The following is a 24,478-nucleotide window of genomic DNA, read 5'->3' on the forward strand; positions in this document are numbered from 1 at the left end:
TTTGTGATGGACTTACTTATGAACTAATAAATATTTCTTCACCTTTGTAGATTGAGAAGGCAAATGTGTTGTACAAAGAGATGCTAGGGTGTAATTTCATAATGGAGCACTGTTGGTGTCTTCTCAGACACCAACCAAAATAGCAGCAACACATCTCCACCGTTGGTAAGAAGAGAAGGCCAGTAAAAAAGACATTTGGTGAAGTAGCTGTTGACATAGCTGAGGACGACGTGGAGGTTCTTGCTGAGAGACCTCCAGGCAAAAAAATGAAAAAGAAAGGGAGAAGAAACAGAAGTCGATGGAAGGCAACAATAGTGAGATCAAGATTGCCTTAGCTAAAATGACCGAGGACAGAGCGACATCCATGCAAGAGCGTAGAAATTCTGTGTTGAAGGCAGACATAGAAAAATTAGCAACATTTAAACTAAAGAAGATGAAGTTCGAGGCAAAGATGATGCTACTAGATCTAAGTGGCATGAATGCCATGCATCAACAATATTTTGGCCATATTCAACTCAAAATTTTTGAGGAATGGAGGTCCCGTTTCGGAGGTAAATCTTGTGGCGCCCTCGACCCCCACGTATTATTTTTGTGGAGTTCGTGACACCGGGATGATGACCACAAGGATCACGCACCCCAACGACCAGTCAGTGCTCACAGTGTGTACAACATGCAATAAATGTACAGTAATATTCGCAGCGGAGAAAATAAAAAGGTCTTTCTTTATTAAGTACCAGAATTGTTCAAAAAGCAGTAAAATAACTTTACAAATATTTTACAGTCTTCCGTCAGATAATTTAAAGAAAGCAAATAACATAAGGGAAACAAGTCCCAAAACGCTGAACAACATAACATCGACTTAAGCTTCTGGCGGAGTCAGTCTTTCAGGTTCATACTCGGTCTCTGCGTCAAACTCTACGGCACCATAAAACAAAACCGTAGGGTAAACACCACTATGAGATTATGGCATCTAAGCAAGTAATTAACCAAAACAACATCCAAGAGATTTAAAACACATTTATACAAACACGCATTCCCATGTGGACAAAATAACAACTTACATTCATTTTTTTCAAAAATACTATTTTTATACTTACACCAAAAATCTCATTTTGTCCCAATCATATTTATTATGAATTTACGCATGCACCACGGTCTCCCCTATGGACTGTCCGCACACCCTGGCTCTCTTCGTCACATCACGGGTAACGTCCGTGTATGAGACTTCGTAACGAGCGATGCCCAGTTCCGCGCCCAGCGCATACATGGCCAAACATCATTTAACCTCGCCAGCCAAAGGTCACGGAATCGGTACGAGAGCGTTACTGTCTCGTCCGTTCCCGTCGTCGCCCTACGACAACTCAGGGGACGTCACGTCAGTCTGTTACGCTCCCGAGTGACCAGAGGAGCTCCACCGGGATAATGCTTCATCTCGGCTTGGGATCGTGATACACACGCACCCACGCCATTAATAACAATAGTCTCAATTTCAACAGACCACATGACATCACAGCACAATTTATTATAAACGATAAATATGCATTGTAACAGTTATTGGAATAAATATTAAATATTTCATTTACAAAAAAATAAACCTCCATTTACAATTATACAGTTTTACAATACACGCGTAATCCCGTTCATTAATCCGGCCCAAGGCCCAAATCCAACAACTCTAATTTTAACAAGCCCAACACTTCAACGGCTCAAAGCCCAATTTCCAACAAAACCAACAGTTCAATAATTTACAATGAACAACAGTTATAAAGTCAATTTAAATCATTTGAATTTTCGATGGAAAATTACATACACACGATGAATGGTATTTCTGAAAGATCACTCAAAGACGATGCTCAAGGCGGCGGCTCAACGGAACTCCCAAAAATTGGGTTTTTATTACACAGCAACAACAACCCAACAGATAATTTTTTTCTCTCAATTAAACAAAACCAAGTACAACAGAAATTCAAAGCTCTCGGATTAAAACACCCAAACTCATGAATCACCCGATTTGCAGCTCTTGGATTCAATCCAAACAACACTCGGGTTCAACCAAAACTCACAAATCAATACACAATTAGAAAGAGGTGAAATGGCTTGAAAGAAGATGAGGATTTCCAAAATAAATATGAGGAAATCCGTGGACTATATATAGACCAGCAATGACGGTTTTGAAGAGCTATGTGTCGCACGGGTAGAGAAAAATGAAAACGGCATCAAGCCGTGGAGGACTGAGATGAAATCGCGCGGACGTGTGGAGCGGCAATGACGACAGCTCATTCGGAGTCCATGCCTAACGCCACTGAGATGCTATGGAAGAGTGAGGTGGTGGCATGGGGATCGGCAGCTCGACAGCAAGGTTTCGGAGTCACTACCGAAAGACACGGAGTGAAAGAAGCAAGGTGGAGGTGGTGGCTCGCGGCTGGCTTGCGGATTGAAGTCCCGAAGTGGCGTCGGTAGCAACTGCGTGGAGAGTAAGCTGCAGGAAGAAGAAGGAAGAAGAAGAAGGAGGAAGTCAAGCGGCGCAAGGGAGAAACGATGGAGCCCTAGCCCCCAGATAAAAACGGCGTCGTTTCGGAAAGTGAGAACTGGGTCTCACGGGCCGCACGGCTGGGCCGCGTTGCACACAAAGCCTGGGCCCCTTGCTGGGCTGGGTTGGAATCGGGTCACCAACACACACACACCCACGGCCCACAGAAAAAATACACATACACACACAGCCCAAATAATAATACAATAAAAATTACAAAAAATTACTAATACAAATATAAAATAATAAATAAAGAAATTAAAATCCCAACATACCTATTTAATTAAAATAATAAATTAACCCAATATTATAACTTAAATAACTTAAAACCCTTAAAAAATAGGGATCTCACACATCTACTACTTCTCCTTCGACACCTTATGAAAGTGTCTAACAAATAATGTTGTTAGTGGACTGTTTTGATAGATTAGTGGACTGTTTTGATGGATTAGCGGAGTGTTTTGTTGGATTAGTGGATTGTTTTGTATGGATTAGTAGACTGTTTTTGTAATTATTGGACTGTTTTGTAATTTTAGTGGACTGTTTTGTAATTATTGGACTGTTTTGATGGATTAGTGGACTGTTTTGTTGGATTAGTGGACTGTTTTTGTAATTATTGGACTGTTTTGTAATTTTAGTGGACTGTTTTGTAATTTTAGTGGACTGTTTTTGTAATTAGTGGACTGTTTTGATGGATTAGTGGATTGTTTTTGTAATTATTGGACTGTTTTGTAATTTTAGTGGACTGTTTTGTAATTATTAGACTGTTTTGATGGATTAGTGGACTATTTTTGTAATTTGAGTGGACTTTTTTGTAATTAGGTTGAGAGAAAAAATAATTAAAAAATAATAATTTTATTTTTTAATAAAGTTATTAATTAAACTTGTAAAATATTAAAAAATATATATTATTAAAATATATAATATTTTATTATTATTTGAATTTTAAGATAACTAGTTCAATATGGATTGATCTAGTTACAAATTTATATTATAACTAAAATACAACATTCTAACTAAATTTTAGACTTGATAACGGCTAGAATGCTCTAACGACACACAGCAACCAGGTGGTCCCCAGCTGACAAAGATTCAAATTTCAAAAACTTCAAAACGCTTCCGTTCCCATAAAAAGCTGCGGGCCCACCAATCCTAACGGTGCGCTCTGTGACAAGAAAAAAAAATTTCAGCTCTGTGTGACCCTGTTTCTGTTTCTCTCTTGGTCCCTCTGCGTCCAATTCAAGTCAAATACTTTCCTTTCTGCTTCTTGGTTGTAGTACTGGGATTCTTGGGTTTCTGCCTATACTCGACCTTCTCGATTGCGTCGCACTTTCTGTGATAGATGACGACCATGGAGAGCTTGATCGGTTTGGTTAACAGGATCCAGAGGGCCTGCACCATGCTCGGTGACTATGGTGGCGGAGACAACAACGCTTTCTCTTCTCTCTGGGAGGCTCTTCCCTCCGTTGCCGTCGTCGGTGGCCAGGTCCTGTTCTCCACCCCTCTTTTTTTTTCTTTTTTTCCTAACTACTCATGCTGATTCTTTTTCCAATAAAACAAAAACACATTGGTTTTCATTTTAAATTTCAAAAGAGAGACAAGGAGAGTATTTTCTTCCAGAGAAAATTTAGGAGAGATTTTGTACACAGACAAAGTGATGTTTCTTGAGAAACCAAGAAAAAAAAAGTGCGCTTTTGCCTCCTAGATAGAAATGAGTTTTATAATGAAGGATGAGTATTTTTTCGGTTGAATTTGGCCTGATTTAGTTTCTGTTTGAAATGAGAGCAGAGTTCCGGAAAATCCTCGGTATTGGAGAGCATTGTCGGGCGTGATTTTCTTCCAAGAGGATCAGGTAAACCTTTTGGTTTCACTTCGGTTGGAATTTTGAAAGCTTTTTTTGTCTGCCTCATTTTTGCTTAGACAATTGTAATCATTTGTGGAGTTTGAATTTGGATTATTGCAGGGATAGTTACGAGGCGGCCATTGGTCTTGCAGCTTCATAAGACAGAGGATGGGTCGCAGGAGTACGCAGAGTTCCTTCACCTCGCCAGGAGGAAATTCACTGATTTTTGTATGTATAGCTTCTCGTCTTAGTTGGTTACCTGTATTGCATATCGCGCTCTGTCAACAAAATCACCAACTTCTTTCTGTAGTTTCTCCACATAAGCTACAAAAGTAAATCCACCAAGTTTTTTCTGTTTCTGATACTTCACATAGTTTTCAATTTTATGTTTAAAAGAAATGAGGAAGGATGATATTACTTTCTGAAATATAGTAGAGATGATTTATAGGGATCCAGGGTTGTCATGGATCACAACTATATTCCAAATTTTGTGAGGTGATAATTGGTATGGAAAATTTTATACACCACACCACCATCTCACTTTTATCCCACTGTACAAGATGTGGCACATTTATCACCATTGGATGATCCTTTATTGGATGATCATTTATCATCCAACGGTGATAAATATGCCACATCTTACATAGTGGGATGAAAGTGAGATAGTTGTGTGGTATATAACATTACTCAATTGGTATTAATACCTCCACGAGATTTAACTAGAAAAATTAACCAATAAGTAACAGTTATCTAGCTGCTATCAAAGATAGCTGTCTAGTTTATCCATTAGTATCCGAAAAGAGGTTAGGCACCAACTTGTTACTGGGATAAAGCCTTCTCAACCAGTAAACTAGGATATAAGCTACAATGAACCTGGGAATATGGTTATCTTTGGGGAATATTTTAGACTCTTACCATACACATAATTTTTAAATACAAAAAGTGAAGTTCCTTTACACCTTTCAGTTGGTTAAGCTGGAAGGGAAAAAAAGAGAGAAGAGGACAAGTACTCCCCCATCATTAGGTTGTTGAGGTTACCTTAGTAGATCTAGCTTTTGAATAGTTTTCGTAATTTGTTCAATGGTATGTGACTGACTAGAATAAAATTTTAGGTGGTAATCTTCCATGCGGTTAGAGAGGCCCTCTTTAATGCATTAAGAAAAGATGTTCACAGGGGCCAGAAAGACTCAGTCATGGTAATTAGACCACCTATGTGCTGGTTGATTTAATCTATTAAGATATATGATTTTTTAAGGATTTCTGGAATTATTCCCCTCATGGTTGCCTATTTAACTTTACTGTTGTCTTTTAATGTAATAACTGATATTTAGGCTTCTGATTTTTCTATACAGCCCTGGTTCGCAAGGAAATCCAGGATGAGACTGATAGAATAACTGGGAAGACGAAGCAGATATCTCCTGTTCCTATACATCTGAGTATCTACTCTCCAAATGGTGGGTTTCCAATTTTACTTTGTTGTTGACTTTCTTAAACACCAGGCATTTGGGTACCATGGAGTGTTACCTTCAAAATCCCTATGTTTGTGTGCATGTGTGTACTGTATATCCTTTTTGCAGTTCATTCTAGGTAGTAAGAATAGTCAGTGCTTGACATGCAGCTTGCAGATTTTTTTTCATTTGGAAAACCTTTTCTAATATGACTTTCTTTTGATCATATGCTCAGTTTTAAAGATATTTTAAACTGAACATAAGTGATAATGTGACATTTAACCTTTTCCTCTAACGCTTCAAAAAACAATGCAATATGTACCAATGTATTTACATCTCCTCGTGCATTAGAATCATTGCATGCATTTTACTTAGGAAGAACGTTCAGTCTGCTTAAATTAAATGCAGTAGTTTGATTCTTTGAAGTGCCAACTTCACTATTTGACTTCTCTTTGGCTGATTGGATATTGCAAAAAAAAAAAAAAAAATTGCAAATTTTCTTTGGCATTGGCATACCACATTTGCTGTGGGTTGTTTTTTGAAAACAAAAGGAAAAAAAGTAAGAAATAGATAGAAAAGAAGTTGGTTTCTCTAGGCATCTCAGGCCATGAGAATGAATATTTAACATTAAAGATTTTGAATCGGTTTATTTGCAAGGAATATTTATAATGTCTAAAGATTTTTTTATGAATAAGAAAATTTATAATGTCTAAAAAATTGGCGACAGTAAATTTTAAAAAGTTGTTATTGATGAATCATTTCAATGATCTATTGAGAATTTTGTGAAATATACCCTAATGTAATTTTGAATTATTTTTACACTATTTCTTCTTTTTGATGTGTTGTCCTTTGTGATTTCATACGGCATGGAGTTGGACTGTAGAGATCATTCCATTCTCTGTATTGCAATGTTTTTCTATTTTTTCTTCTTTCTGATGTATTGTACTTTGTGATTTTATATGTCATATTGTTGGAATAAATAGTTGAGATCATTCCATACTCTCTATTGCAATGTTTCGTTCTATTTTCTGACACTCTCTTTCTTTCCCTGATTGGGCAGTGGTCAACTTAACCCTGATTGATCTACCTGGTTTGACAAAAGTTGCTGTTGGTATGTTATGTGCCTAATCACACTTCTGTTTACTGTAATTGTAGTCTACAACTAAGTCTTTCTAATTATGAACAGAGGGACAACCTGAAAGTATTGTTCAAGATATTGAAAGCATGGTTCAAACTTATGTTGAGAAGGTAATAAGACTTTTTCTTGTTAAAAGGGTACATTTTTGCATAATGCATGGTAGAGCATTTCATTTTCGTGAGATCCATGGTATTTCACTGAAACAGTTATTCTACTTTTGATTCTTTTAATTAGCCAAGATAAGTTTTTGGATCCTTTTTTGTTTGTTTCTAGTTACTGGACCGGTGTTACAGACTACAGTTTCTTTTAAGTGCACATTTTTATGGTTGTCTAAATAGACTGTTCTTTTTTGTTATCTTGCATCTTTTTCCTTTCTTGAATCATGCCATTTTTCCATCCTCTATCGTCTCCAGTTGTTTTGTCCTGTCATATTTGGTTATTCTGTGGGCATTTTACATGCTGCATATGTTTTCATCCGAAAATTCTAATGTTTCACATTATTTTTGTTGAATTGATGACCATGAACTTTTTGTAGCCTAATTGTATCATTCTAGCAATATCTCCTGCCAATCAAGATATTGCAACGTCAGATGCTATCAAACTTGCTAGGGAAGTCGATCCCACTGGTATACCCTTTTTGCTGCTTTTTGCAGATCTTTTTACTTTTTTTCTTTGTTTAGCCTTTCCTAATGAGTCCCTGTTTCTTAATTGTACAGGTGATCGGACCTTTGGTGTGTTGACTAAGCTGGATTTGATGGACAAAGGAACTAATGCATTGGATGTAAGATATGTGTGTGTGTGTCTGAAGGCTCCCATCTTTTAATCGATTCATTAGGATCTGGTCTAGCTCTGCATTTAATTATTAACATTTTTAATTGAATTTAAGTAGTTAGGGTTAACACGTCATTGAGTAGAATTGCAATCAAAGAATAATAGTTTTTCAGCGGATATTTTTTTCCTCTGTTGACAATTTTACTTGCTTGGCCTTATACATATTTTTTATCCCCTCAGGTTCTTGAAGGAAGATCTTATCGACTTCAACATCCTTGGGTTGGAATTGTGAACCGTTCACAGGCTGACATCAATAAAAATGTTGACATGATAGTTGCAAGGCGCAAGGAACGTGAGTACTTTGCAACCAGTCCTGACTATGGGCACTTGGCCAGTAAAATGGGCTCGGAGTATCTTGCAAAACTCCTCTCAAAGGTTTATTTTTGTGTACCTTCATTGAATATTAAGACAATTATTTTCATAGGCTTATCAACAGATGTTGTGATCTTGTTTTTAGCACTTGGAGTCTGTAATTAGGGCTCGTATTCCAAGTATAACATCTTTGATAAACAAAAGCATTGATGAACTTGAGTCAGAGATGGATCATCTTGGTCGACCTATTGCTGTTGATGCTGGGGTAAGTGGCAAGAAGCTGTTGTAATTTTTTTTAACAAGATGCTGCTTTTTCTTACCTGAACCCATTTGTGATGGTATAGGCTCAATTGTACACTATCTTGGAAATGTGTCGTGCATTTGAACGGATTTATAAGGAGCATTTGGAAGGAGGGTACGACATTTATTAACTTTTTCTTTCTACTTCTGTTAATCATTGATTTTATGGACGTTTGTTTGTTGTAAAAGCAAATTCTGTGAAACCCAAGGTCCCAAAGTCTTGATATTTGTCCTGTCTGACATTGCCAATGGTTGGAGTGGATATAATCATGTGGTTGATCTTGTTGTGTACTCTGAACTCCTTTGAGAGAGACTATGGTGAAATAATTTCGACATTTTCTTCATCCACAGTAAAGGTGCCAAATGGCTGACCTTTTGTTTGAAACAAGTTTACATGTCAATTGTGGGCGACACCATTCGTGTCTGTTGATAATTTTGCTGGTTGCTGGAGCCTTTTACTCATAGCCCAGCTATACTGTGATCAATATAGTGATCTGTTTGAGCTTTTCAAATGATTTCTTAACTAGATATTAAATAGATCAAGTATGACAATTCTCAGTCAAATGACATTCCTTTTGTTACATTTTTATCAGCATTGGCTAGGTCTTCTACTGTCTTAATTTTAATTGCATACTTCTAGTATATTATTTTTATATTGGAATTCTTTTTTCAAGTTTAGGCGGCCTGGAGGTGATCGGATTTATGGAGTTTTTGACAACCAGCTTCCCGCTGCTTTAAGGAAGCTTCCATTTGATAGGCACCTTTCTCCACATAATGTAAGGAAAGTGGTTTCAGAAGCAGATGGTTATCAGCCACACTTGATTGCCCCTGAGCAAGGTTACCGGCGCCTAATTGATGGGGCACTTAACTATTTTAGAGGCCCAGCTGAAGCTTCTGTGGATGCTGTAAGTTGTCTTGTTATTCACAGTTGTTCATTATAAAGTTTCTGCTGGAGTGCCTCACCAATTGTTGCAGTACTCGAAATCTAATTTGGAGAATTGTCACATGACTGACCTAGCTACTGCAATGTAGGTTCACTTTGTTTTGAAAGAACTTGTGAGGAAGTCAATAGGAGAAACTCAGGTGAAATTCAGGGAAATGACTGGCAGTTTTTTACTTCAGTAAGTGCTGATATTCTTTTAATGAGGAGTATTTATATTGATGTTTGTGGCTATATAGGAGTTGAGGCGCTTTCCAACTCTTCAAGCTGAAATAGCTGCTGCTTCTAATGAGGCCCTGGAAAGGTTTCGTGAAGATGGTAGGAAGACAGTTGTTCGATTGGTGGACATGGAATCTTCATATCTGACCGTGGATTTCTTTAGAAGACTCCCCCAAGAAGTGGAGAAAGGAGGAAACCCAGCTGCCTCAACCACAGACCGTTACGCAGAGGGTCACTTTAGGAGAATAGGCTCAAATGTGTCCTCTTATGTGGGCATGGTGTCGGAGACACTTAAGAACACGATTCCTAAGGCTGTGGTTTTCTGTCAAGTTAGGGAGGCCAAACAGTCATTGCTAAATCACTTTTACATACAAATAGGGAAGAAAGAGGTACTCTCTCTCTCTCTCAAGCACACATGTAATCCTATATTCTAACACCCAATGAGGTGTTATATGATATGTTGGTTTGGAGGATCATCGATGCATTATGGTACCCTTTTTTTGATGTTCTTGACATTTAATTGGATTGTGATAAAGAATAAAAAAACTTGTTATTAACTCTTCATCAATTTTCAAGATGTATCCTGAAGCATTGATAACCTATGTTACTTGTGTGTATGTATATATAGACACTTCATTGAGTAATTTAAATTGGAAAACCTCTAACAATTGGGTAATTAATTGTGTTGGCAACTATTTCAGGGTAAGCAGCTTTCACTATTGTTGGATGAAGACCCTGCATTGATGGAAAGGAGGCAACAGTGTGCGAAAAGGCTTGAATTATATAAGGCAGCAAGGGATGAGATTGATTCGGTGTCATGGGCTCGCTGAGATGTATTGTTGTTCGGGGAGGCCTTGTATTATAGTTATCGAAACAGAGGATCAGGTTCTTACTGAATTTGTTTACTTCATGGATGGCTCAGAGGCCCCGGTCTTAATTATTGTATTTCGTCGTGCTATTTTTGCATACTAGTGATGTATTGTAAACCTGATTTATATTTCGCTTCCTTGTGGTAATATATTAGAGTGATGTAGGTTTCTTTTACAGTTTTTTTTTTCAGTGTCCCCCCCCCCCCCCCCCCCAAAAAAAAAAAAAATACTCCAATCTAATACTACAACTTAGTCCGAAGGCAATGCAGTGGAGTATGAATCGACCTGATCATTCTTTGCCTGATTAGGTCGGATATTCAAACCTGGCTGTGTCTTCCTTTTCTACGCCATGTTGACTACTGTTCCAGATTTTGAAGGCATTTTCCGACTTATTGGGAATGTCGAAGGCTGCTGGCGGAAAAATGACGGAAAAGAAAAAGGTAGAGGTATTTCTCTCCCTTATCCCTATTTGCGGTTTGTCTAAGGGCCTAATTCCAACCTATTCTGAATTTATTTGTTGGTACCAAACCGAACCAAGGGTTACTTTTGGGCTGAAGTTGTGTCAGAAGTATAGATAAAAAAGGAGTTATTTATTCAAAAAAAAATAACACAAAACCGATTAATTTGACTGTGATGCCCAATCGCCTAAATGAGTAAACTGAAAATACGGAAAGAATACAGAACTGCTATAAATGCCACTTATTTCACATTGTACAAGTATCTCTTCTGAATTATGAAGACAGGGCATGGTGTTTCAAGTTGTTAGTGTCGTTAGTACTTTTTTCTCCAATTCTTCCAATGCTCTGTCCATTTGGGTCATCGAAATCCTTAAAGAGGCTTCCACTTCCGTCAATGCTTTTTCAGGCATCCTGGTTGGCTACCCCAGCTTTCATCCAGAAACAGTCGCCTTCCAAAAGCCAACACAATATTAGTCACATGTTAATGCCTATCTATATAATGCTGGTTGGTGTATATGAAAAGCAAACAATTCTGGGAGCAAAACCTGAAGCACAAAGGTGTGTTTATTTCGCATATCAAGAATTGTCTCAATTTTGAAGTTAACATCACCAACCTTCCATGGTGGCGACTCAACCAATACAGTAAAATGCTATCCTAGAAGTGATCAGTGCTAGAAATTACACAACTATCCCGACATTATCTCTATTGACATAGCAGTGTTTCATGTTGAGTTTGCTCTTTTGGAGTCCCACATCGGTGGGAGAGAATTGAGGAGCAGGCCTCAAGGCCTATAAATAGGGTGCTTGGCCTCTTAGTTAATTACACCAAGTCATAAGCTTAATTAGTAACTTGTGACTCTAAGAAAAGTCCTCTATTAGCTTTTTCTTGTAAAAAGGAAAGATGTGAGAGTTAAAGTTTTTCTAGTGGGAAAGCTTTGTGGGTGTCATTTGGGGTGAGGAGAAAAATTGTGTGATTGTAATAATTTTTCACATAGTGTATTTTCTTCTCTGGGTCTGGTGGTTTTTCTCCTGTTTTTTGGAGTTTCCACGTAAAATTCTTGTGTTGTTATTATTTCTCTGGTTTTCTTCATATTTCACCAAAAAGTGGATCCTGAGGGTGAATTTGGTAGGTTCAAATTCCTAACATTTAAAAATCATTAGATTTTTATCTTTTTCAACAATGATTGATAAAGGGCTACTAGACACTGCAATGTCAGCATAGCAGGATGATGATGGTGTAGTGCAGTTTCTAACATTTTCCTTCATTAATTTACTCAACGAAGAATAGCACACATTGCTTGAACAAATAGCAATAAAGATGCAGAAAAGCCATACCTAGTTTGAATTGTCAATTTACATTGTTAAACATGAGATCATTAATTTTGTTGATGCCAATATCAAATATGGGCTCAATTGGTCGATCATCTCCATCCATTGAAGGAATAAAGCTCGATGGTTCTCTACTGAATTCATCTGCAGAAGGTTAACGTAGACTTGAAAAGAACACGCATTTCCAAAACTAAGAAAAGAAAAATTAAAATAGAAGCAAAGAGGGCTAAGTTGCTAACACAATTCTATTATTGCCTTCATAATACTCATATAATAAGAGAATAAAAGTCAATGGTATTGATTGAAAACAAAGGCCAAACTTCCTAAACCTCGAAGAGATCTTCAAATATATTAATGATAATGAAGGCTAGTTGAGGCTTACCAAACATCGTGTTTAAGGAAGTTGGGTAAGGAGTCGACATAAAGTTAAGACCAACATAAAATCCCAATGCTAATACGATTGTCATCATAACATAAACTGGCCCTGCCAATGCCCAATACCTGAAAGAAAAAAAGATAAAGTTGATCTCACAATCTCAAAGTATAAATAAATTCATCCACCAAGCCGATGAAGAGACTATTATGCAAGTAGGAACTTCAAAAATTTTACTTATCGAAAAGAATATCTTGAATTCAGACTGTCCTCACTCAAACATTTTTCAGATGTTACGATTTGTTAAGTCCAAATTCACCAGATGTCACCAAGTTTCCCAAATCATTTTTGTTTCTTGTTAGAGCTTCTGAAAAATTATAGAGCCATTCCAGCACTATTGTTTTCACTTCCAAATTTGATCAAAAAATTCAAGTATGATTGAGCAGACCATACACAACTAAGCTCTACTGATTTAGGTTTCCTCAGCGGGAAAGGTGCATATAAGATTTTCTATGCTAAGAAAACATAGCACAGAAACCAATCTTAAAATACCTGCTAGGATAGTAGAAGATTCCGATGTAATGTAGCCAAGCCTCTGGAACATATGCCCATGCCAAGAAAATAACTGCCCCCAGCAATAGAGTTGTATGAGATTCCACAGCAATGGACAGGAAAATAAATAAAATAAAACAACCAGTACGCTGGCATTAAGATTTTTGATAGAGAAAAGAAAATGAAGTGACTGCATGCAGTCTTTGCAGTAAGATTAGACTTTTATATATATAGAAAAGAACAATGCGGCTGTCATAGTGTGTTTCCGGTAATAAATATGCATTTCCCGTTTGTAGCATGACAACAAGGTCAAGCCAATTTCAGAAATAGCATCAGATTCAATGATTGAGAACATTTTGAAGTATCTCAGAAACATTTTAGCATGAAATGCCCTAACCGAGCCTGGTAATTGTAACAAACCAAGAAAAGCCCAAACCCGTCCCCCCGTCCGTCTCCCGACTCAGTCACACAAAACAGAAGCATTTGCACAAGGTATGGAAATTATATGTTAATGGACAATTTTTGCCAAATGACCAAAAGGAATTACTGAATCAACTTGTAACAAGATAAGAATGAGGCTCAGTAAATTAACATCGGAAAGTCGTTGTAAAGGTGCGATAACCAGAGCAAATAGAATAACTGGGCGTCTCAACTCAACCAAGTCAAAACATAAAGTAAAAGCATGATATATGAAGTGAACCTGTAGCCACAACGGTAGTTATGGAACCTACGAATCCATAAACTTCTGATGGCTTCGGACCATGTTTGCCAGACACTCCAAATCCGGGAGCCTTCTCATCCGCATCCAGAGAGGAAACAGTTGCCCTCCTCTTCTTTGACAGACTGTGAATTCTTCTAGGACTACTTACAGAATGAGGATCTTCCATTGCTTGCAATTTTAAGAACCTAGCAGTCCAGCACACTTGAGGCGCACCTTATTGAATGTCAAAATTATTCGCTGGAAGCAAAGACACACAGATGCTGTGGAGACCAGAAACAACGCTCGGAGGGAAAGCGGAGAAAACAGTACTATGAATCGGCCAAGGGTTGAGGATGGGAAACGCGTTACTGAGAGGAAGGAGAGAGCGAGGAGGGTTCGCTTCCTGCGCGTGGACGCCAATACTAATCACAGCAAAATTTTGCGGCGACTGCCGGGTTTTGTTAAAGCGACAGAAAAAATTTCGAAAATTCATCTAGAAGTGTTGTGAAAACCCAACGAAGCCTTTATTTCGTATAATTATTATAATTTTTTTTTATGAATTTTGCGACACAACTTCTACTATATTTCACACTTTACACTTTTTGTAAATTTTTTTTTTTATTTTTTAATATTTTTTTAAATTTTTTTTTGAGTTTATTTTTTTAAATTATTTTAAATTTTCTATTCACTATTCATATAATAAATATTTAATAAAAGAAAAAAATAAAAAAAAATGTGAAGTATAAAGTGTTAGAAAGTCACGAAGATTATTTGTTTTTTTAAATTTTCATATAAAATATAATAAATAATTTAATATTTTTAATTTTAAAATAAAATTTATATTTTAATAATATTTTATTTAATTTTTAACGATAAAAATATTCTCCGAAATTAAAGAGACAAGCCGGTATAAGCCACAGTTAACAACCCTACTGTATCCCTTTTCCTGTTCTCTCCATAAAGATTGATTCCAAAAAGTGGAAGCCATCAAGAAACACTGAAACAGGACCAAGTGAGCCCTGATTCCACATTACAATTTTTCGATATCCAAACCAATTTATTACGACTATGTTTATGAATAATTGTATTTAAATTCTTTTATATCACAAATATTCACGTGAAATAATTTAATTTAAAAAATAAATTTTATATTTTATATCATACGTAAATTATGTATAATGTAAAGAGTTTCCAAAAACATTACTCTTTACCGTAATTAATAGTTGAATAATAAAACTAAACTATTTTCGGTCCACCCCCGCCCAAAAAGCGTCCTAAAGGATCTAGGAAGCCAACCCACTCATATTTTAAATAATAATATTTGGACTTCCACGATTAAGGTCAGCTACCTATAAAGTAGTGAGTTTGAATATACGAAATATTTTATTTCATTTTATTTTATCTCGTTTAATTTTATTATTATAATTTTATCAAATTTATATATAAAAATATAATAAATAATTTAATTTTTTAAAATTTTAAAATAAAAATTATATTAAAAAATTATATTCTGATAATATTTTATTCAACTTTTAACAAAACAACTCATCTATCAAATATGTACTGTCTGTCCAAACCCTTAGGAGCCACTCAAAGTCTCAAGGAAACTGAAAGGAAGTTGGTTTGGCCGTTACAATTACGCTAACTTCTCATTACTTAAATTCCTATTTTTCTTATAAACAATTATTTTCATTTAAATAATATTAAATATTATAAGATGCAAATAAAATTCTAGAAAAAATAAAAATTTTAATTCCACCGACGCTGATCAAAACACCTCGGAGAATAATGTCATGAGATTTTCCTTTGAAAATTTGAGTAATTTATTTATTTATTATTTATTTGTAAGCATCTCTATTTAAGCGTGCTGCGCGGAGTCTTCTTTTGCATCCCCCGCTCTCCTCTCCTCTCCTCTCCTCTCCTGTCCCACTACCTATCAGATCTCTCTTTCTTTCTCCATCTCGTTATCTCTCTAAAGGTAAGCTATCGCGTGTCTTTCTTTCGTTTTGATCTGTTTAAACTCTGCAACGTTCAGTTAATTGGAGCGCTTGCTTTCGGTTGAGTTTCTGATCTTGTTTTTTTATAATGATTTTGAGTTTTCTGCCTTGATCTTCGGTTTATATCCAGTTTTGTTTCCGAGAAAACACGGGGAAAATAATGGAACTCTAAAAGTTTTCAAGATGTATGCTTTGTTGGCTTCTAGGTTGCTAAAAAATAGAGCATTCCGGTTTACCAATGCTGGATCTGTGGAGGTTTTGAATGAGTGCTGGTTTCCAATGAAACGATCTGGTCTCTTATAACTTGGAAGATCGGGATTATTCAGGAATCATGTGGATAAAAATGGATTTCTTCTTACTATTTGGATATGCTCTTTTTGGCAGAGAATAAGAATGAAGCCCGCTAATATCTGATAATCTCTTAATTGGAACTCGTTTCTCAACGTTAAATATACCTTGGTTGTATAGATCGGAGACACACAATATTAGTTTATCTGCTTGTGTGCTTTAAAGTTTAAACTCTTGCATTTGGATTGGATGTTGAATGGAAGCTTAGTAGCTCCACTACAACTAATATGACACTCAAGGATTCCTGTCCTCTAATTGCCAGAGGCACTGTTATGGAATTTTGAAAAAATCATTATTAAACACATCCCCTCTGGATTAATAGGGTCCAAAACATTAAGGACCTCTCCCCATATATTAGCTAAAAATAATTTTGTTGTAAATTGAAAAAGCAGTGAGATATTTGTGGCTGGCTATTTGTTTATTTAAATGTAAGTTTTATCATAATTTGAAAATTAAAAAACACGCATGTATGCACTAACATGCATGATACTTTTATAGGCATATGCAGGAGTAAGTGTTTGTATTGGTGTATGCATACATACATGAATTATGGAAAAGAAGAGAGAATTTTTCGTTGATTGTGACCTGTACAACTGTAATATAGCGAATCAAAATAGATATATTTATATTGTTTTTTTTGTTTATGTGATTGTAACTTTGGTTTTATGCAGATAATATATTCAAAAACAATTTAGTTGGTTTTCATGGAAACTGTTCTTGAAGCTGCAACCAAGGTATATATAGATTTTGTAAATTCTGGTAGTTATGGGGATTTCTTTTGGAATTTGGGTTAACCAATGCTAATAGCATCTGTGAAGTTTGACCTTCGTGTTCCTACAACCGATTAGAGTTTTCTAAATTGAGGAAATGGTGATCAATTAGTGTGCTTGGTCTCATAGATGTGGGAACATGGCTTCTCTTATGAGTCAATTTTTTTTCCTGATATGGGGAATATCTTGTTTTGATGATATCGCATAACAAGTTTATTTGACTGCAGGAAGCTAATGGAACTGTAGCTGAGAAGAAGCCTACAGTTGTTTTTGTTTTAGGTTGGCCCCTTGCTCGAAATGTTTAATTATTGATCTTTCCTACATTTAATTGTACTCTATATGCTTCTGCATGCATCATATTCAAAGAAGAATATCAAAATTTAATTAAATCTGTACTTGAACAAACCCAGGAAGTGCCATATGATCCGGAGTTTGTTGTATTTGTATATTTATGTCTATGAATGTAGTTGTTTAAATATAAAGGTAAAGGATCAAAGGCATCCACAGCCACCCAGGGCAGGGTTTTAGTTCCTCTCAAATGATGTGCTAGCTGTAATATTTCAATAAGTTTCTTATTTTATCTTATTTGTTTATTCTGTCTATGTGCTAGTGTTACAATTATCTCAGCCAGTCGTCTTCCTTCCATTTCTTCAGCAGAATTCTTGTAGACCTTCCTAAGTTGATTTCTTGATTCTTTTGATTTGTCAGGTGGCCCAGGCAGTGGAAAAGGTACCCAATGTGCAAACATTGTTCAACATTTTGGTTATACTCATCTCAGTGCTGGTGATCTTCTCCGAGCAGAAATCAAATCTGGTTCTGAAAATGGGTACAATTTATATGAATTACTATCTCTTTTTTTTTTTTTTTGGAAGTAATCAAATACAATATTAAAAAGCACAAAAGGTGTAGTCCAAGTACAGAGGAGGCATCCAAGAGGAACACCTAATTAGAAATAGAACAAAAGGGAACTATTTTAAACTATAAAGAAAGATAAAGCCACCTTTATAGCGAGCATCAATCTAGGCATGCGGTTTTACAATGTGATATCTTTACCTTTAAAACTTGCATACTATTGAGAATCATAGTCTGGAAATGATCTATTACTTTCACACAGCTGCCTTACCCAGCAGGACTTGTGGTTGGGAAGGGGCTCTCCATATAAATCCACTCCATTGTCATCCCCATTTCTAGAAATTGATCTATACAGTGACACGTTTGTCCTGTGGGTGTGTCCACATGCTTTATTGGATTCAATAAGCCCTTTGTGTTGCACATGGACTTTATTTTTTCATGCTTGTTCGTGCGCTGCACCAAATGTCTTTTAATTTTGTCATCGTTTTTAGCTCGTTTTCATATTATTCTGCTTAGTATTCTGATGTGGATGCTGGATTTTTTTAATGTAATATATTTTTTCTGTACACCTTAGTAGTTAATACATCTTATGATCTACAGGACCATGATTCAGAACATGATTAAAGAAGGAAAGATTGTTCCCTCAGAGGTAACCATTAAGCTTCTCCAACGAGCAATGACAGAAAGTGGTAATGACAAATTTCTTATTGATGGTTTTCCTCGTAATGAGGAAAATCGAGCAGCATTTGAGGATGTTGTAAGTCATTTTCTTTTACAGTTTGATCCTTCTTATTTTCTGTCTGTTTGGGTAGCTCTCTCTAAATAGATCATGTAGTTGATATTTAATGAAGCTATTTTTTCGTTATGACTTCTTTTTAAGTGCTGTTATATGTGATGATTATGCAGACAAAAATTGAGCCAGCTTTTGTCCTGTTTTTTGATTGTTCTGAAGAAGAGATGGAGAGGCGACTTTTGAGTAGGAACCAGGTTAGACAATTGTGCTCTCTCTAAGTTTATAATATCCTTCATCTGTTTAATTCTATCTTTCCTATGTTTTTTTCTTAGTCTTAGTTATGTATTTTTTTTTCTGTTCTTATCCCTTTTTTCTGGGTAATGAAGGGAAGAGAAGACGATAACATTGAAACAATTAGGAAGCGGTTTAAGGTTTTCTTGGAGTCTAGTCTCCCTGTGATTGAGCATTATAACTCAAGGGAACAAGTTCGGAAGGTAGTCTTTTATTGTTGTTCTGACTTCGATATTTTTAATTTTTGGATGAATTTTTATGAGCATTTATCCTGATACACATTTTGTGCCTTTATCCACAGATTGATGCTGCAAGCCCTATTGAAGAGGTTTTTGAGTCCGTTAAAGCTGTTTTTACCTCAAAAGATGAGAAGGTACAACATAGTCATGCTTGGTTTTATAAACAGATCCTGTTTCAGGTTGACTTTTTTCTTCTTATTGATATTGCATGGCATTTGCAGGCCGTTTGAGTACTGATTCACATGGAATCTCAGACTATATCTAGTGAGGTAAACTGAACTTCTAAGAATTCTATACATTTGTATATGAAAAACGTCATGCTGTAAAAATTCCATAGTCACCTCAAAGGTTGAACTTGGTTCATTTTGTGCCTTGTTGACTTCGTAAGAATTTGGATCTGCCACTGAAATTAGAAGTTGATTATAGTTTTGAAGGCTATTTTTTTATAATCTATGATAAAGAATACGCATTAAGCATCGACTCCAATTATGGTTTTCTTCTTCTAGGTAGGTTAGGATTGAAAAGGCTTCATATCTGACTCAAATCAAGATTTTTTTTTTCCCTCTTCCTTGTCTTTTTTTATTTCCATAGTTCTGTGAACTAGAGTAGATTCAGCAGTGGGTTCAATTTTAAGTAGTTTCACCTTTTTAAATCTTGTGAAGAGGATGATGAAAGCTTTGGGCAAAATAAATTTCTAGTTCTTTAATTGAGTTTTAACACAATGTGGGGACATATATATATGCTTTAGGGGCCTGACATATGAAGCCATACACGCATACGCATAGGTCCAAACTTGAACGTTTTAATATGAATTTAATGCAACCGAATGTGCAGCTGCTGCTGATTGCTTACAAAATCGAAATTCTTCTTTCAGGTACCGTATTATTGACTACGAATGATTGTACTCTGAAGGATGAGATATATCTCCCATTTGTTACTTTATTTTTGCTACGCCATTTGTTACTTATATAGAAGGTTGTAGTTTATGCTATTGGGTATATACCTCCGTATTTCTTCTACCATGACTGTATCTTAATAACAAGTTCAATAGTAATTAATGTAATAGCAATAAAGGCTCCCTTCTTGAGTGTCCAACCATGATTTCCTCTCTTCACCCCTGGTTGGATCATGCATGTAAAGGAGTAGAGTTTATAAAGAGTTGAAGAGTCCGACTCTTATTTTCTCTCTTCACCCTTGCTAATAATCCTTCATAAACAGCTTGATTTTGGTTAGAATTGTTGGGGTTGATGCCACTAGGAGAATTTTCATCCAAGTTTGTTGCCAAGCAATGGCACCAAGTAACATGTGCACAAGTAATACGAGTATTTAAACAACCACACTGCTGTTATTATTTATCCTTTGGGGAAAAAAAAAAAAAAAAAAAAAGTGTTCATCGTTTGGTATGGATGGACAAGGAAATGGACATTTCCTTAAATGCATCAGTACGTTACACATTTGGGGGATGATATCTCAACTTAAACATGTTCTAGGACATCAGAAACTTCAAGGAAATGACTTCTAAGAAAGATGCAATCTGGCGGAGATCGTAACTCATGATAAAGTGAACCACTGCAGTTTCCTTAAAATATTGATAGGGATGTTTTTTTCATTTGAATAATGTTAGATACAGTTTTAGTATATGCAAGATTTATGCATTCCCTTTTAATAAAAAATAGGGTCCACTACTAAAGATTTTTTTTTTTTTACGTGGCTCTTAAATTTTCATACTCATTTTCAAAATAATTGACTACAAATATCATTTCTATTTTTTAATTAGATAATCTATTGTGAATGTCTTCTACCGCTTATCACAACAATTCCTCGTCATACAGCCAGCGAAGTGTTTCTTTAGATATGCACTATCGAGAATGATGCAAAAAAGTACACACGGGTCTACGTGTTGCGGCGTGTTGCGGACCATTCAGCTTTCATTCCAAAACAACATGCCATTCGTTGTCTCAAGAATTTCAACAAACACCAAAGCCACATCAATCATAATCTTCTTCTCGGCATCCAATCCTGCATAATAGCAGCTCCCCCCTCTAAATTCAACACAAACAATTGTCTATGAAAAATGATAAAAACACAATATTTTTCACATCATATTTCATAATCATGTTTTAAAAAGAGGAGTATTATTGTAAAATATCATATAATAATAACACTCATTTATTGTGTATTGTAAAATCTTACATCATATATTGTAAAAAGTGTTGTGTATCATTATTCGGTTTTGTCAGCAAGATCCATTCAGCTACTACAAAAGCTTAAGAGCTATTTTGAATGGGGAAAAGGTTCAAGCTTTCTTCTCTACTACCAAGGAGATTTGTTCGTTAAAATAACTGATTGAGTTTTGACTTGAAATGTACTCACGTAACACCACAAACAAATATATGAGAGCTCGGTTTTCCATTCTAGCAAAAGTTCAACTTAGCTCAACTCACTACTATTAAGAAATGGTTTTGCTGAGTATTGTGAAGCCTGGTTTAGTTCGCTCAAGCGAAGCATTCAGGCGCTCAAGCAGAGATGCTACACAGAGAGTTCGCGCGTGATCTGCTCGACAAGGAGCTTGAGCGGATGTGATACAGAGAGTTCGCTCAACACTTGCTCGACATGGCGCTCGAGCAAAGTTCAGACAGAGAGTTCGCTCGTGAGCTGCTCAACACATGGCTTGAGCAAATGGCCTGTAAACAGGTTCGCTCGATGCGCATTCAACACGCCGCTCGAGTGAACATTACTTTATTTGAGAAATTAGAGTTTCCGCCGTGTACCCTATATAATATATATATGTGTGTGTGTGTGTGTGTGTGTGTGTATTTTTGTGTTACTGTGGCCGTACGAAAGTGCACAATAGTCGCCTCATACATTGTACTTGTGATTCCTCAAGAAATAAAAAATCATTTGCAGCTCTGGGGACTTAGGCAACTAGCCGAACCATATAAATCTTGTGTCATGTGATTGTTTAATTGTTCTTTTCATGTTTACTTTCAATTTTTGTCATCGTTTTTCACAACAATTGGTATCAAGAGCCAAAGTTCGAATCTGAGGAAAAATGATGGCTGGAGAAGAAGTGAATGTATTTGGAATTGAGAAGTTCAATGGCACGGATTATGGATACTGGAGGATGCAGATAGAGGACTACCTCTATGGGAAGAGACTTCATCTTACATTGTTGGGAAGAAGACAGATAGTATGGAAGATGCTAATTGGACCTTGTTGGATCGACAGGTTCTGGGGTTATTCGGCTAACCCTGTTAAGATCTGTTGCACACAACGTCATCAAGAAGAAGAAGACTGCAGATCTCATGGTGGCTTTGTCAGGTATGTATGAAAAACCGTCAGGGAATAACAAAGAACACTTAATGAAGAAGTTTAATTTGAATATGACAAAAGGTATGTATGTTGCACAACATTTGAATGCTTTTAATACTATCACAAATCAATTGTCCTATATTGAAATTGAGTTTGATGATGAAATACGTGCATTGATACTATTGGTTTCACTGCCAAATAGTTAGAAAGTCATGAGAATGCCTGTCAGTAATTCTGCTAGAAAAAACTAAACTGAAATATGATGATATTCGTAATTTGATTTTGGTTGAGAATGTGTGCACGAAAGATTCAGGCAAGACCCCGGCTTCGAGTTCAGCATTGAATGCTGATTCCCGAGGGAGATCACAAGACAAGAACTCAAACATAAGCAGATCAAAATCAAAGAACAAGGGCAAGAGTAAGTCAAGGCCTGGGCAGCAGATAACTTTCTGGAATTGTGGCAAAGCTAGTCACATAAAGAAGAACTGTAAAAAATTGAAGAAAACAAAGAATGATAGTGCTAATGAAGTTACTAAAAAAGTACATGATGCACTACTACTTGCAGTTCATATTCCAGTTGATGACTGGATACTGGATTGAGGGGCTTCCTTCCATACAACTTCCTATTGAGAGATAATGCAGAACTATGTTGCTAGTGATTTTGGGAAGGTATACCTGACTGATGGAGAGACATTGAACGTGATGGGAATGAGACATTGACATTGCTCTCCCGAGCAAGAGTAAGTGGACTTTACAAAAGGTCAAACACATTCCTGAGTTGAAGAAAAATCTCATCTCTGTGGAGTAACTTGATGATTATGGTCATTCAGTAGTATTATCAGATAGCACCTAGAAGGTTACTAAAGGGCATTGGTACTAGCTCGGTGTAAGAAAACTGAAACTCTGTATATGAAAATGGGTTTGCATAATACTATTGCTATTACCACTGCAGAAAGCACCGCATATTTGTGACATTGTAGGTTTGGCCATATGAGTCAGAAGGGTGTGAAAGAACTGTTGTCTAAATGCAAACTACCAAAAATGAAGTCAGTTGATTTCAGTATGTGTGAGAGTTGTATATTGGGGAAGTAGAAAAATGTCAGTTTCATGAAGAGTGGCAAAACACTAAAAACAGGAAAACTAGATCTTGTGCACACAGACGTGTGGGGACCTTCTCCAGTGTCATCTCTTGGAGGTTCTCGGTATTATGTCACGTTCATTGACGACCACAGCAGGAAGGTATGAGTTTATTTTTTGAAGCTTAAATTTGATGTATTTAATGTGTTCAAAAACTAGAAAGCCTTGGTTGAAACAGAGACAGACTTAAAGCTGAAATATTTGAGGTTTGACAATGGTGGTGAGTATATTGATGGAAGGTTCAAGGAGTACTATGCAGCTGTCTACCTTAATGGAGAAAACCATTCTTAGGACACTACAATAACCATTCATGAGCGTGTTAGAAGCATGAGGCTAGATGATGGTTTTCCACCTACATTCTGGGCAGACACAGTTAGCACTACTGCCTACCTTATAAACAAAGGGTCATCAGTTCCGTTAGATTGTGGACTACCTGAGGAAGCTTGGAGCTGGAAAGATGTCAAATTTTCTCATCTTAAAACTTTTGGTTGTCTTTTTTATGTTTATGTTAATTCTGATGCTCAAAGTAAACTTGAGGCTAAGTTAAAGAAATATTATTTCATTAGTTATGGAGACAAGGCACTTGGCTATCATTTCTAGGATGAGCAGGGTTGAAAGATCATAAGAAACATAAATGTGATATTTAATGAGAAAATTATGTACAAGGACAAGTCTAGTATAGTTGCTGAAATAGCTTCTCAGGAGTCTGAGTTTGTGCGACTAGAGGTCACAGTGTAGTGTAGAGATGTGAGTGACGGAGAGAGTGGGCCCAGTGCACTCATTCCTATCATTCCGCAGTTAGATCCAAAGCCATCCACACCTGCAGTTACAGTTCGCATGTCAGTTAAGACTATTCGTCCCCCTCAGCGTTTCTCACCTATTTTGAATTACATTCTATTGACAAATGGTGAAAAACCGCAGAGTTATGAGGAAACTTTACAAGATGAAAATTCAAGC

General features: G+C 36.4%; 3 protein-coding genes and 1 long non-coding RNA gene across 4 annotated transcripts in view; 3 read left to right on the forward strand and 1 right to left on the reverse strand.

Annotated features, from left to right (window-relative positions):
- LOC121239545 (dynamin-related protein 1E) overlaps nt 1–10,605 on the forward strand; it is a 13,718-nt gene extending 3,113 nt beyond the window's left edge. Inside the window, exons 2-17 of the mRNA XM_041136812.1 lie at nt 3,594–3,688; nt 3,808–4,016; nt 4,319–4,382; nt 4,494–4,601; nt 5,726–5,827; nt 6,882–6,932; nt 7,008–7,069; nt 7,495–7,585; nt 7,676–7,740; nt 7,971–8,165; nt 8,248–8,367; nt 8,447–8,517; nt 9,082–9,307; nt 9,435–9,485; nt 9,582–9,950; nt 10,263–10,605. Coding sequence (XP_040992746.1) covers nt 3,873–4,016; nt 4,319–4,382; nt 4,494–4,601; nt 5,726–5,827; nt 6,882–6,932; nt 7,008–7,069; nt 7,495–7,585; nt 7,676–7,740; nt 7,971–8,165; nt 8,248–8,367; nt 8,447–8,517; nt 9,082–9,307; nt 9,435–9,485; nt 9,582–9,950; nt 10,263–10,391 — 1,848 coding nt within the window. The 5' untranslated portion in view covers nt 3,594–3,688; nt 3,808–3,872 and the 3' untranslated portion in view covers nt 10,392–10,605. The remainder of the gene's footprint in view (nt 1–3,593; nt 3,689–3,807; nt 4,017–4,318; nt 4,383–4,493; nt 4,602–5,725; nt 5,828–6,881; nt 6,933–7,007; nt 7,070–7,494; nt 7,586–7,675; nt 7,741–7,970; nt 8,166–8,247; nt 8,368–8,446; nt 8,518–9,081; nt 9,308–9,434; nt 9,486–9,581; nt 9,951–10,262) is intronic.
- A 228-nt stretch (nt 10,606–10,833) lies between these two features.
- Nucleotides 10,834–11,611, forward strand: LOC121239549. The gene is made up of 2 exons (XR_005935319.1): nt 10,834–10,876; nt 11,295–11,611. It is a non-coding gene; the product is annotated as an uncharacterized LOC121239549 (long non-coding RNA).
- LOC121239548 (phosphatidylinositol N-acetylglucosaminyltransferase subunit P-like) lies at nt 11,000–14,196 on the reverse strand. The gene is made up of 5 exons (XM_041136814.1): nt 13,843–14,196; nt 13,143–13,215; nt 12,600–12,718; nt 12,224–12,361; nt 11,000–11,337 (listed from the first exon to the last, which is right to left on the reverse strand). The coding sequence occupies exons 1-4, from the start codon at nt 14,027–14,029 to the stop codon at nt 12,237–12,239; spliced, it is 504 nt and encodes a 167-aa protein (XP_040992748.1). The 5' UTR covers nt 14,030–14,196; the 3' UTR covers nt 11,000–11,337; nt 12,224–12,236.
- A 1,488-nt stretch (nt 14,197–15,684) lies between these two features.
- On the forward strand, nt 15,685–20,251 carry LOC121239547 (UMP-CMP kinase 3-like). The gene is made up of 10 exons (XM_041136813.1): nt 15,685–15,820; nt 16,859–16,921; nt 17,185–17,236; nt 17,666–17,783; nt 18,410–18,566; nt 18,716–18,796; nt 18,929–19,036; nt 19,135–19,206; nt 19,294–19,341; nt 19,947–20,251. The coding sequence occupies exons 2-9, from the start codon at nt 16,892–16,894 to the stop codon at nt 19,300–19,302; spliced, it is 627 nt and encodes a 208-aa protein (XP_040992747.1). The 5' UTR covers nt 15,685–15,820; nt 16,859–16,891; the 3' UTR covers nt 19,303–19,341; nt 19,947–20,251.
- The last annotated feature ends 4,227 nt before the right edge of the window (nt 20,252–24,478 follow it).

This window comes from Juglans microcarpa x Juglans regia, chromosome 7D (assembly GCF_004785595.1).
Source record: "Juglans microcarpa x Juglans regia isolate MS1-56 chromosome 7D, Jm3101_v1.0, whole genome shotgun sequence".
NCBI classification, from domain to species: domain Eukaryota; kingdom Viridiplantae; phylum Streptophyta; class Magnoliopsida; order Fagales; family Juglandaceae; genus Juglans; species Juglans microcarpa x Juglans regia.

Coding starts and splice junctions, on each gene's coding strand:
- LOC121239548 (XM_041136814.1), bottom strand. CDS start 14,029: ATGGAAGATCCTCATTCTGTAAGTAGTCCTAGAAGAATTCACAGTCTG. Junction 13,216..13,842: donor AACTACCGTTGTGGCTACAG/GTTCACTTCATA, acceptor TGCTGGGGGCAG/TTATTTTCTTGGCATGGGCA. Junction 12,719..13,142: donor ATCTTCTACTATCCTAGCAG/GTATTTTAAGAT, acceptor TTTTTCTTTCAG/GTATTGGGCATTGGCAGGGC.
- LOC121239547 (XM_041136813.1), top strand. CDS start 16,892: ATGGAAACTGTTCTTGAAGCTGCAACCAAG. Junction 17,237..17,665: donor TACAGTTGTTTTTGTTTTAG/GTTGGCCCCTTG, acceptor TTGATTTGTCAG/GTGGCCCAGGCAGTGGAAAA. Junction 18,797..18,928: donor GACTTTTGAGTAGGAACCAG/GTTAGACAATTG, acceptor TGGGTAATGAAG/GGAAGAGAAGACGATAACAT.